Consider the following 11,911-nt stretch of genomic DNA (forward strand, 5'->3'; position numbering starts at 1 on the left):
AGTTGGCAATTTGATTTGTATCATCAGACGTTTTTTATGGGCATATTTTTCTAAAAGGAAATCTCTTCCCTTTCGCCCCGTTTTCCTCATATGCTCTTCAAGCGATGCCAAAATATTAGCTGCTGCCTCTTGAGCAATTTCACGAAACGAATTGTAATCATTGCATTGCATCTAAACAGACGCAAGGCGAAGGATCTTCAGCGGCGGTTACTTCAAAGTCCTCATAGAGATCCACAGATCGCTGGGTTCTTGCCTCCCGGCATGTGGCAAACAGATGAGAACCTCAAGATGAACCTTCACTTGAACCTGCACAGCCTAATGAAGCCATTAGCAGCGCCTTATCGCAGTGCTCAAGGATCCTCGAAACGAAACAAGTCGAAGCACAAAAGGTCCGTCTAAGTATTGTTCTTGCCTTTATTCGAATCCAGCCTGCCCTTTGTTGCGGGGCAACTAATACGCCTAAATTAGATCGAGATCGGGATCGAGGTGCTCGGGGTGCCTGTGTGGCAGCTGTTGTCCAGGATCCTCCTCCGTCGAATCGCCAGTAGGTGTATCCTGCCTGACTCTTGCGGCCAGCCATTAACTTCACTTTCGATGACTTAATTCCTACTCTTATTTTGGCAAACACAAATCATGCTGAATAGCACCTGATGCAGTTGCCTCATTGGCAATTATCGGTTGCAAGATGCCCATTTCAAGGGTCCTGAATTATTCGCCCTAAAGCGGAAATGCCAGAAGAACTATGTGATTTATTTTGTATACATAGGTATGTCTTCAAAACAGGTTGACTGCTTTTCAAAATGATTCAATTTTTTTTTAATTTTTAAAATTTTTTATTTTTATAAATGGTTGCATTTAACTACATAATAATGGTTAGTTATAGATTGCACGATTCTAACACATATAGTTATGATTTAGCGTCCTGATCCCAAGACTTATAGTTATGATTTAGCTTCCATATGCTTGTCTAACCGCAGACATAAATTACATGGAAAATATTTGCCGCTCTACAAATATTGCGGCACTTAAGCACAAATGCTGCCACCCACCGACCACCCATCCCACCACACATACCGCCTGCACCACCTCCTCTTCCTGCTGCACCACCAATGTCGCAACACTTTCCAGACAATTGCAATAGCTAGTGCAACAAGCGTCGCAAAGTTGCAGCCTCCGCGCCTCCCGCATGTTTTATTACTTCCGCGCACTTTCGCTGCGGCAGAATGTGGCATATAGTATAGTATAGTATGTGTGTGGGAAAGTTCTCAGTGCGTTTAGCAGTTGGTTAGCGGAGTACCAGGAGGACGAGGAGTGCGAGGAGGAGTATGAGGAGTTCCAGGCGCGGGTCTACATAGAGGAATAGGAAGTAAGCTTCCTTCATCCTCTGTTGTCTCTGGCGATGTTGCCACATTTTGGCGGTGGCTGCGAATGGTTTCCTGTCGGAAATACGTTGCCACAAGTGTATAAATGCACTGCAAGAAATCAGCCTAGGAATAATAATGTAATATATATACACATTAAAAATGGCACAATTAACTATAGTTGTGTTTAATGTTCAAAATCTTTCAAAGGATACCACTTTGAATTACTATAATATTTTTTTTAAATATTTCTATTATTTTGTAACCAGTTGGCTATACATATTCTTAAACTTATGGAAAGACAAGTGAATGGGGAGTGCGCTCTGTGTATGGGGACACATGTGGCGCTCAAAAATGAATAAAAAACTTAAGGCTGAAGATGCAGAATCCTTGCCAGGATACACCGCCCAGACCCTGGCAACTGTTCACTTTCGCTGTTTCCCCAGCTCCGCCGTCATTTCCTCGCATCCTGCTGGCTTTTTCATATTTTTCCCCTTTTGCCATTAAAGTTTTACCGCGGCATCTGTCACTGGTGCGCAGCTTTAAAGCCTGCTAAATTTTAATTGCCATTGCGAATTTGCAGAGAGCTCCAGAAGGAACAATCCAGTACATTTGCAAAAAAAAAAAAATGGAGCAAATGAATCTCCATTTTTTGTGTTATTTTTTCCCCCTTTATTGCCGGCGTCTCTTTTTTACGCCCAGTTGCAGGTTTGTGGCCTCGTTTTGGCCACAGCTCCTCAGCCATATATCAGGAATTAATTAGCGTAATGCATTCCCTGGAAAACTTCTTTTTTATGGCCCACTGATCGTGAAAAGTGTTTTGCTTTTGCCAAAAATGGGGGGACTTGCATTAAGTATGATGCAAATGTAAAACAAGCTTTTGTAGAATGACAATTTTAGAGCTGCGATTCAAACTGAAAACACTTACAAACTAACATTGTATTAAATTATTAATCTGATTAAGTAGCTATAAATCATTTCGGAGAATAAGCCTAAGTCACATTCCAGGAAAGTAGTTATTTGTGGTAGTTATGCACCGCTAGGATCCAGTCGACATAGCTCATAACATCCGTGAAAACGCTTACCATCACGCATTGAGTGTTCGTGAAGCTAGCGATTCCCACTTGGACAAAACGTTTCGATTTTCCGTACGGGATCAATGCACCCACTGGACCGCCGGAATCGCCGTTGCACAGATTGCTTCTCTCGTTACCAGCGCAAAACTGGTTGGCCGTCAGGGATAGGGTGGCATACCTCCGGCAAACCTCCGGATGTTTGCGAGCCAAGTCGACGGTCCTGAGCTTGGCACTGTCTCCCTCAGACTCCGTCTTGCCCCATCCAGTGCCAGTCAGAGGGTCCAAGGAGTCGATGAAGTTCCTCCATCTGGGGTCTAGTACAATGCAGATGGGCCTGATGTTATCTATACAGAATAGAGCGTAAGTAAAAGGTATATTTTTAGTCTGCGTACTGCCAACCTGTGTACTGCACTTTCCTGTACAGACGAAGAATGGCTATGTCGTAGGCCATGGTCATTGGATTGTAAAGTCGGTGCCGGAATCCTCTCTCCACCATAGCTTCTATTCTATAGGTGCAGTAACTATCGTGACACATCTCGAGTTCCTCTCTATCATACTCTCCCAGTCGAGCTATTCTACAGAATTAAGATAATGTTCTATGAACTATATTTTTAATGATTTACTAGTTCAAAACTTACAACTCTGTTCTATCAAGGAAGCAATGCGCGGCAGTTAATACCAGTCCTAAAAGATAGAAAAAATAAGAAACTGCAGGTCGAATAGGTGCAACTTACCTACGATTCGTGATCAAAGACCCGCCACAAACGAATCTTCCGTCCGTTGAGTGGAGAAAAGCCATCCAGGGACTCGAAGTCAAGCTGGCCACAGTTCCATTCTTGATCCGTGGAACACTGGGACTATGAGCTCGAATGCCACAGGCCATGTCAAGAAATTGAGTCGATCCCAGAAGCGGGAGTAGGAAAAGCGTTAACCCTACCACAACGGCATTCATTTTGCAACTGATTTCTGATTCGTTGGGATTAATAGCCACCACCGTGCTTATCAGGCTTCGAGTATGGTGAACTTGTGTATTCTCTGAAAGCGCATTTATATGTAAAATTATGGGACTTATCAGGAATCCAGTTCATTCGAATTTCTCAGAAATTATTCTGAAGAAATCAGAGTGCTCTTTAACCCTTCAATTTACAATTTATCGCTATTCTGTAATGCAAAATACGTTTGTTACTCGCAGAGTATCTGAATCCTTTCTAAAGATCACCGTTTATACCCTTATATCTAATCACTTTAGCTATTTCCCCAGTTTGCCCATTGATTTCAGTCAGAATAGATTATGTATCAAGAACCGAGCCGATATAGCCATGGCCGTCTGTTTCTTGGTTTTAAAGGTATAGTCATAAAACTTTCCCAAATGTCTTCTATCTCTTGATATATAAATCGGAACGGTATCAGACTAACAATCATATATGTGGATGCTATAGCTTAGTTATACTTATGATAAAAAATGGGGCTTTGCTTTAACTAAGTGATAAGAATTTGCATGATGACAACACAAGTCCAGCGGTCTTAAAATGCCCAGGAGAGTACATATATTAAACTGCAAAAAATCGGTTCGAGAAGTGATCGATCAAAGCCATGTTGTACCATTATCATTCCTTTTGCATTTATTGGAAAACAATTTTTAATCTGATTCAATTTACAAGAAAGAAGTTATTTGTGGTGGTTATGGACTGCGAGGATCCAGTCGACATAGCTCAGGACATCCGTGAAAACGCTTGCCTCTGCGGATCTACCGTACATGAAGCTAGCGATTCCGACTTGAATGAAACGTTGCGATTTTCCGAATTGGATCAAACCTCCCACCGGACCGCCGGAATCGCCGTTACCCAGATTGCTTTCCCCGCTGCCCGCGCAGAACTGGCTGGTCGTCAGTGGAGTAGTGGCATCAATCTGACAAATCGCCGGTTGTCTGCGTACTAATTCCAGAGTTCTTATTTTGGCACTGTCACTCTTAGACTCCATCTTGGCCCATCCAGCGCCAGTCAGTGGGTTCAAGGAGTCGATGCTCTTCCTCCATCTGGTGTCTCGTACGATGCAGATGGGCCTGATCTTATCTGTACAGGATAAAGTGTTGGTTAAATGTATACCTTTTGACCAAGTCAAACCAACCTGTGTACTCCACTTTCCTGTCCAGAGCGAGAATGGCAATGTCGTTGGTCAGATTTCTTTGGTTGTAAAGTCGGTGCATGTGGCTACTTTGCACCCTAGCCACTACTTGATTATGCGCATCGTCGTAGTCTCCCAGCCGAGCAACTCTACAGGATAAGGATATGAACTATTAACTATATTTTTAATAAGTTATTAGCTAAAGACTTACGTAGCAGTTTTAGGAAGAATGCAATGAGCAGCAGTTAGAACAAGTCCTGCAAAAATTTACAATGATTACAACTGCTGGTTTAGTTTAGCGTATAGTTTAACCTACGGTTTGTGATCAGAGATCCGAAACAAATGAATCTTCCTTCAGTTGAGTAGAGAAAAGCCATCCAGGGTCTCGACGTGGAGTTGGCCACAGTTCCATTCTCGCAGTCCGTGTCTATGAATTGCGTCGATCCCAGAAGCGGGAGTAGAAGACATGTAAACGCTACAAGAATTAGATTCATTTTGCTAAAGATTCTTGATCCGTTGTGTCTTTTATATGTCACAAATCGGACTTATCTGTCCTCGGTTATGGGGAATTTGTATATTCATTGGAACGGGGTTTATTTGCAAAAATAATATGAGTCTTACTAGGAATCGTATTCACTTATCGGAAAATAAATTTACCATCTAAAGCTTATTTGTTTTTTAATCCTAAAACAAAACATGGTCTATTTTAAACGCATTAAATATAAAATACGAAGCGACTACAGTGATCCCTTGTTTTAACAAATTAATAAAATATTTATTTATTTTAAAAATATATTCCTAATGGTAATTAATATAAATTATGTCCTATGTTGATTTACAACCATATTAATCCAACCGGAGTAGGTGCTCAGATCTGTATAGATACTCGGTGAGCGGCATTCCAAATCCCCGAAGCTTGTTATCCCGTACTGTACGAACCGAAGATCCCCGTAGTAGTTGACTACACCACCAAGTGGTCCGCCCGAGTCGCCCAAGCAAGTGTTGGTCTCCTTGTCTCCGGCACAGATTTGCCCTTGTGTTATCGTGACGTCATACAGTTTGCTGCACACATTCCTATTCATCACTGTGATGGGGGCTTCCTGGAGAGCTTGTGGACGCATTTGTTTGTCAGTCAATCCCCAACCGGTGGCCGTGAGCGTCATCCCATCTTCCAGCAAGAGTCTCATCGCCGGGTTCAGGATAATGCAGATCGGCCTGATGTGATCTTTCAATGAAATGGATTATGTTTTTTATTTTGGAGCTAGGTAAGGGAAGTGAAATAAAAGCTACCGTTAAATTTCACAGTTCTCGAAAGGCGAATCATGGCGATGTCGTTTAGCATGATCGAAGGTGTGAAGTACTTATGCTTTATGACCATGCTAACAGAGTAGTCCTCAGCTGTGATCTGGCACATGGAACCGGCACTTCGTGTAAGTCCACTGCCTCCCAAACGAACCGTTCTGCAAGAGGAAACAATTCAGTTTCCAAATAAGGAAGGTTTCTAGCTTGATTTACTCACAAGTTTTTAGACGCTTCAATGCAATGGGCGGCCGTCAGGACGAATTCTGAGTTAAGGATTATTAGTTTGTGTGCTAAAGAGGATGTCAAGTATACTAACGATGGGTTATGAGTGTGCCAGCGCAGAAATAATTAAGCTCGTTGTACAGATAGGCCATCCAGGGATGGGAAGTGATCTCAGCATCACTGCCTCCGATGATTCTCATTCGGTGAAAGGACGGCATAGTCCGAATTCCGCAATTTGGCTCCAGAAGTATAGCTTCTCCAAAGCGGCAAAGCCACTGGCACACAAAGATTACGACGAGAACGGCAGATGATTTCATCGCGACTCAAATAAATAAAATGAACTGACGGCTGGGCTAATCGTGCGACTTTATTAATACTTATACTCAATACCAAGGGGAGGTTATCGACAATGTGAAGTCATTTATTTACTTGTATACTCAAATAACCAGAACACTGAGTCCTTTATTAAAAATATGCTGCTGATGTCGGAAAGTGCGTTGTCAAAAATCGTGGAATTTGATAAACATATTAAATTCTTAGCATAGTCATTCATTTAATGTTCATTGAAATGAATTCGAATGGAAATCTTTTAACAGTTTAATGTAAAAGGATTTCTCTTAACCATATTTGTCAATTTGTGAAGACTGTCCGTTTCCTTTTAGCCAGTTTTCGTCGACATCCGAGTTGGTTGCAGGTGAGATGCCTTAATTAAATTTGCGGCAAATTAAAGGCGCCCTTTGCCTCTTTAACCCGTTTTTGCCCAACCCAGTCGGTCATGACCACGCCCACTAGGGCCATAAACGTGGCTGTTGACAGGAGACGATGACGATGATGTCCTCGCTTTCAGCCAGGTGCAATGGCTAAGGAGAAGGGGCAGGATGACACTATCGCCATTTTGTTGTCAGCTGCTTCTGGCAGGCGACATCAGCAGAAACTGCTGGGAAACGACGAAGGCGGCTACAAAATGCATGCCAAATTAAACAGTAAATGCATCAGGCCAAAGGAGCTCTCCCCTGGCCAAAAACCAAAAAAGTTGAGGGACCGAAAAGCAAAAAAAAAAAAAACATTCGACCAACCCAACCGAACCAAGCTAACAAACAAACAAACCAACAAGCCAACAAACAAACATGCGAACGCAGTGTGAAATTTTAATGCACAAAATTGCATGTGTGTTTGTGGCCATTGTTGTTGTTGCTGCTGGCGTTTCCCTTCAGCCGACAGCCAACCAACAAACAGCAACAACACAAATTACTGGCCACGTCAACACACAGAGAAAAAAAAGGTTAAAACTGCGGCTGTCAGTCTGCGGCAGCAGCAAAATCAGCTTCAGGCCATGCAAAATACACCAACGAAATAAAGCGGAAAACAACGATAGTTTCGAACAGCAGAATTTTAGATACCCTTTCTTGGCGGGGAAGAGTATACAAGACGATGGAACAAATAAGCTGAAATCTATAAAATAAACGTAAATTTCTTTAAGTATCTTTAATATAAATAAATATAAATTATACACTATTTTACTATTTATGAGATCTTAAACCCAAAATCAAAATACCCCACAAAAGGGTATGTGAAAGGGTTAAAACTTGGCAACTGCAATTCATTGGCCATGAAGTTTTCCACCTGTCGACAATGCGTTGATTGCTCCCGCTCCTCGAGAGCAACAAAATCGGACAAGCTGGAGTCCAAGCTGAAGTTTGTGTTGCTTTTGGTATTGCAGTTGCAATTCCCAGACGCTGATTGTTGCCATTTGCCAGCGATCGGAGACCGATAAGTTGGAAAGAGACGAAGACAGAACAACAGAAAGAGACGGGGCATCGAAGCTGCCACTAAAGTTCAGCGAAGCGTGGCCATAAACAATGAGTTGGGGACCCTTCTAGTTGGTTTATTGCATTCATTTAGCGCATTCCCAAGAAAAAGTCGCTGCGAGTGTGTGACTGGCCCTTTTTACAATCGCCATAGGATGGTTGTTTAAGCAGTTTAGGCTGTTTTATGGCCCTGCCACACGCCATCTTGGCAAAACTACGGGATGGATTTCCACTTCGGCCGCCATTGTTGGCAATCATTGAGGCGTTAAGCAAAAACATGGAAATTGCATGCTAAAGTCAATCAGCCAAACAAAACATGGTCCAAAGTTGACAAAAGAGGGGGCGCACTACTTAAAATTCTCTGGGAAGTCACAAAGGTTGCGTACGAAGGGCAGAAAATGGTGCAGCTTAAGAGGAAATGTGTGTAATTAAATAAAATAAGTTGGCTTAACTGTTTTAAAGGGCTTTCAAACAGGCCACGTTCTAAGCAATTCAGCTTAGAAAGATTGAAAAGTACATAGTTAAACGTTTGCTTCTTCAAATTGGTTTGAATATATGAATTTTATTTGAACATTTCTTAAGACCCATAGGCTACTCGTTTGTTTTGATTGCACTCACCTCTGCCAGAGAATTGCCCAGTTCTTTGTTCACAGTTTGTTTTCCCGAGTGGAGGAAAACTCATGCATGCCACAAACTGATTATAAACATTATGGACAACAGCTCGGGCCATTTCCTCTTCGAAATGCTGGGAGATTTTCTGAAATTCCTCACAAATGCAGGCGAAGCTTTTTGCCGAGAGGTGTTCGACTCGTTTGTTCTGCAGGTCGATGCATTTTAATGATGTGCCTGGGCCCCGCAAATATAATTTCGTTTTTGCATTTCTGCAACTTTTGCAAACTGCAGACTGTCGACTCCTGACTGCTGACTGCAAATTGATTGCCGGCCAACAAAAGGGCAGAATCTGCAGCAGAGTACTCACGCAACGCATGGCAACAATTGCAGCCGGTTTAATGAGCTCAAAAATGCGCGCAACAATGAAGAGCTGGCCCGGCTCCAAACCAAGGCCAATTCCCCGATGGCCAACCCCACTCGGCATCCCACATCGCCCAGCTAGGCATTCCCACCCCCTTTTCGCCCACTTGAGCCACTGCACTCGTGTAATTAAATGCAATTTTATTGCCACGATCGGCGGGCCATACAAAAAATGGTTGGGTTGTGGGCTCTGACCATAAATGTGAGCCGGCTGGCTGCTGGGCCGCAAAAGTGTTGAAAGTGCTGCTAAGGGCGCTGCAAACTTGATTTATGCAGCACAATGGAGTTCGGCTAACGTGGCTAACACAGCGCCCCCTGGCGGACAATGGCAGCAACTTCCGTCGGCCAAGAAAACAATGAGCGGAGTAATTAATTTCAAAGTAAACAATTTATCAAGTGCGTTCCACTGGAGGCTTTCCAGCAGACGAGATCACTTCTTTGGGAGAATATTCTATTGCTGGGTAATGTACTTCCAAATTTAAGTTTCAGTAGTAATTAGAACACACACGTTCATCAGCACTATACCAAGGACATAGTATTCAAAAAACCGACAATTAAATGAGTTTTTTAAAGAGTTGTTAATTTTGAATCTAGGTATGCTTTCAATCTGGTTCAGCTGTCACGCACTTGGAAAACTTTTCGAATTAAGCATTACTTTGCCCCGCGCTTCGCTGACCAACACTTACTCGTACTTATAATCGAATTGGGCAAATAAATCCAAACCGGAAAAGCACCCAAAGCCATCAGCATAATCTACTCTAATTAAGATTGCCGAAAAACTCAGTTTGCCAAGCACTCTTCTTTGGGGCAACCAGAAGTGCATTTTGGGCTGCAGCTACGCGCTCATCAGCATAATCAAGTGGGCGTGGGTGGTTGGGAATAAGAAGTGGAAGTAGAACTTAACTGCAATTTGAAAGAGATTACAATTATTTGATTGCACTTGAGGGCTGAGCAGAGCGAACTTAGCCGAGGCCAAAAGCATTTTGCAAGCCATAAATTTTGAATGCCAAATGCCGGAGATAAAGCTTATTGCTTATCGCGATTGAGGAACAATACTTTGGGATACGCCGAATGAATCACAGCCCCAGGAGTTGAATTGACTCGGGTTGAGTCATACGGGTGCAATGAATGGATCCGTTTGTCTCTGGCCGATCTTTTTCGCCATCGCAAACAAACCGATGGAAAGTCTCAGGGCCCTGACAGTCGTTCATAAATTAAGACATCCCACAATAAATAAGCCAAACACTGAACAGTGAACGGAATCCCTGGGAGATGCACACGTGTCTGCGGTCGGGGGAGCTCTTCAAAGAGTTTGTCAAGCGGCAAAAGTCTGCGGCTAATTATGCGATATGCGATGCAGGAGTGGGGATTCCCCTCCATCCTTCCCACTCCCACTTCCCGCATGAAGATCTCGCCTCAGACAGCAACTGCAATTGCATTCGCACAAAGGACGGAAAAGAACTGCCAAAAAGCCGAATGACATGTGAAAATATGCAAATATCAAAAGTGAATGAATGGGTCTGGGACCGGTCTGGCTCGCTCTACTTCTGCTGGTCTGGTCTGGTCTGGTCGGTCCGGGAATCATGTAGTATATAGTATATAGTTCGGTATGGTTGGGTCCTCTGGTTCAGTTCAGTTCCGTTGGCTCACTCATTAAGCATAATGGACCCGGTCGCAAGACGAGACCCAGCGTCGTCACCATGCACTTTAATTATGATGTCGAAATTCGCATTAATTGTCACAGAAACGAAGAGTTCCGACTGCAGGCCCAGTACGTATTCATGCACTGAGAAAATATGTGTGCTAAAAGCAGATATAAATAGAAAGACCCTATGGAGAACTCTTCCTCTATCGCAAGATAAATGTTAGCTAGCTAGTTATGATCAGATTTGGATTTTTCTTATAGCTAGAGGGTTTCCCACTGAAGTTTTGGCTTGGTTTAGTCGCCTGCATCTTTAGTTGGTTTTTTGCTTAGTGTATTGCTGCACTTTAAAGGAGGCCGTGGCGGAAAAAGTTCCCTAGTTCCCGCCGGCACTTCTGACAGCAGTTTATATAATTTTGACAAGCGTTTAAATGCCTGCCAGACGACCGTCGACAGTTGTCAACTGATATTGTGGGCTGTGCACTGCAACTTGATTTCGCATTCAGATTACGTTGCTGTTAATAAGTGGGGGAATATGGTAGGAGACCGGAGTTGGGGTTAGCCGATGTCGCCATCTCGGTTTTGATGTGCCTTAATGCATTCGGACAGCACGCGATTTAAATTGCCCCGCCAAGGCACTTAATTATTTGCAAATGTGAGAATGAGAATCCCTTCAAAGTTGCTGCCGTGTGGTTAAATAGGGGGTCACATCGAAGAAACGGGGAAAGATGATACGGCGGCGCAGCTCAAAGGATATCCTGCTGCGGTAAGGAGAACACAAAGGGGTGGTTTAGCATAAATGTGATTTAATAGTAGGTTAAAAGAAGCAAAGGTATAAATCAAAACAATTTCTTAGGACAGGTAAATGTTATTATCAAGTATACGTAGTTATTAAGCTCGTTGTATACGGTTAAAATAAAATACCTTAATAGTTTTTTAAGTAACCATTTTGCATTTAACCATTATAGGGAACGGATTAACCATCCCAAACTAGAAGAATAATTAAGTAATTGCACTGGCAAATGGCAACGAATTGCCAATCACAGCGGAATCTCTCCTGCTCAGTGGAGAAAGAGTCAGCGCCATCTGCTGGTCAGAAACACAGATTTGATTTATGTTAAGGCTTTTATTAAAATTTCACTTCCCACACCGCTTAACAACTGATTAACAGCCAAAAGCAAGCCAGACGTGCGTGATGCCAAACAAAGGGCGCCACAATGATGGAGCCAGGATTATCCTGGGGATCCCGGACGAAGGACGATAAGGATGCGAAGGCGATCAGCGCGAGTTCCTTTAATTAAAATAGACAAATGGCGCACGATTGGACACTCGATGATGGGTCGG

General features: G+C 43.1%; 3 protein-coding genes across 4 annotated transcripts; all 3 read right to left on the bottom strand.

The window, feature by feature from the left end:
* Positions 1 to 1,702: 1,702 nt before the first annotated feature.
* Positions 1,703 to 3,392, bottom strand: LOC6727933 (chymotrypsin-like protease CTRL-1). Of its 2 annotated transcripts, none has more exons than XM_039295214.2 (4): positions 3,172 to 3,229; positions 3,076 to 3,121; positions 2,837 to 3,012; positions 1,703 to 2,781 (listed from the first exon to the last, which is right to left on the bottom strand). In XM_039295214.2, exons 3-4 carry the CDS (start codon positions 2,970 to 2,972, stop codon positions 2,378 to 2,380), a joined length of 540 nt encoding a protein of 179 aa, XP_039151148.1. In that variant the 5' UTR covers positions 2,973 to 3,012; positions 3,076 to 3,121; positions 3,172 to 3,229; the 3' UTR covers positions 1,703 to 2,377. The 2 variants fall into 2 exon arrangements, with proteins under 2 accessions (XP_039151148.1, XP_002103288.2); XM_002103252.4 differs by having other exon boundaries at positions 1,708 to 2,781; positions 3,176 to 3,392.
* A 646-nt stretch (positions 3,393 to 4,038) lies between these two features.
* Positions 4,039 to 5,098, bottom strand: LOC6727934 (serine protease grass). Its single transcript, XM_002103253.4, has 4 exons — positions 4,878 to 5,098; positions 4,773 to 4,818; positions 4,565 to 4,710; positions 4,039 to 4,509 (listed from the first exon to the last, which is right to left on the bottom strand). Exons 1-4 carry the CDS (start codon positions 5,053 to 5,055, stop codon positions 4,106 to 4,108), a joined length of 774 nt encoding a protein of 257 aa, XP_002103289.2. The 5' UTR covers positions 5,056 to 5,098; the 3' UTR covers positions 4,039 to 4,105.
* Positions 5,099 to 5,351: 253 nt separating this feature from the next.
* LOC6727935 (serine protease grass) lies at positions 5,352 to 7,110 on the bottom strand. Its single transcript, XM_002103254.4, has 4 exons — positions 6,180 to 7,110; positions 6,081 to 6,126; positions 5,852 to 6,021; positions 5,352 to 5,786 (listed from the first exon to the last, which is right to left on the bottom strand). Exons 1-4 carry the CDS (start codon positions 6,400 to 6,402, stop codon positions 5,380 to 5,382), a joined length of 846 nt encoding a protein of 281 aa, XP_002103290.2. The 5' UTR covers positions 6,403 to 7,110; the 3' UTR covers positions 5,352 to 5,379.
* Positions 7,111 to 11,911: the final 4,801 nt, after the last annotated feature.

The sequence above is a fragment of the Drosophila simulans genome, chromosome 3R (assembly GCF_016746395.2).
Source record: "Drosophila simulans strain w501 chromosome 3R, Prin_Dsim_3.1, whole genome shotgun sequence".
In the NCBI taxonomy this organism is placed as follows: Eukaryota; Metazoa; Arthropoda; class Insecta; order Diptera; family Drosophilidae; genus Drosophila; species Drosophila simulans.

Excerpts from the sequence above, each read along its gene's own strand:
- LOC6727933 (XM_002103252.4), bottom strand. The coding sequence starts at position 3,389 with ATGAATGCCGTTGTGGTAGGGTTAACGCTTTTCCTACTCCCGCTTCTG. Across the intron at positions 3,013-3,075 it reads TTCCTTGATAGAACAGAGTT|AATAGCTCGACTGGGAGAGT; the intron begins GTAAGTTTTGAA and ends TTAATTCTGTAG. Across the intron at positions 2,782-2,836 it reads CAGGAAAGTGCAGTACACAG|ATAACATCAGGCCCATCTGC; the intron begins GTTGGCAGTACG and ends TATTCTGTATAG.
- LOC6727934 (XM_002103253.4), bottom strand. The coding sequence starts at position 5,055 with ATGAATCTAATTCTTGTAGCGTTTACATGTCTTCTACTCCCGCTTCTG. Across the intron at positions 4,819-4,877 it reads CGGATCTCTGATCACAAACC|GACTTGTTCTAACTGCTGCT; the intron begins GTAGGTTAAACT and ends AAATTTTTGCAG. Across the intron at positions 4,711-4,772 it reads ATTCTTCCTAAAACTGCTAC|AGTTGCTCGGCTGGGAGACT; the intron begins GTAAGTCTTTAG and ends CTTATCCTGTAG.
- LOC6727935 (XM_002103254.4), bottom strand. The coding sequence starts at position 6,402 with ATGAAATCATCTGCCGTTCTCGTCGTAATCTTTGTGTGCCAGTGGCTT. Across the intron at positions 6,022-6,080 it reads ATTGAAGCGTCTAAAAACTT|AACGGTTCGTTTGGGAGGCA; the intron begins GTGAGTAAATCA and ends TTCCTCTTGCAG. Across the intron at positions 5,787-5,851 it reads GAGAACTGTGAAATTTAACG|ATCACATCAGGCCGATCTGC; the intron begins GTAGCTTTTATT and ends TTTCATTGAAAG.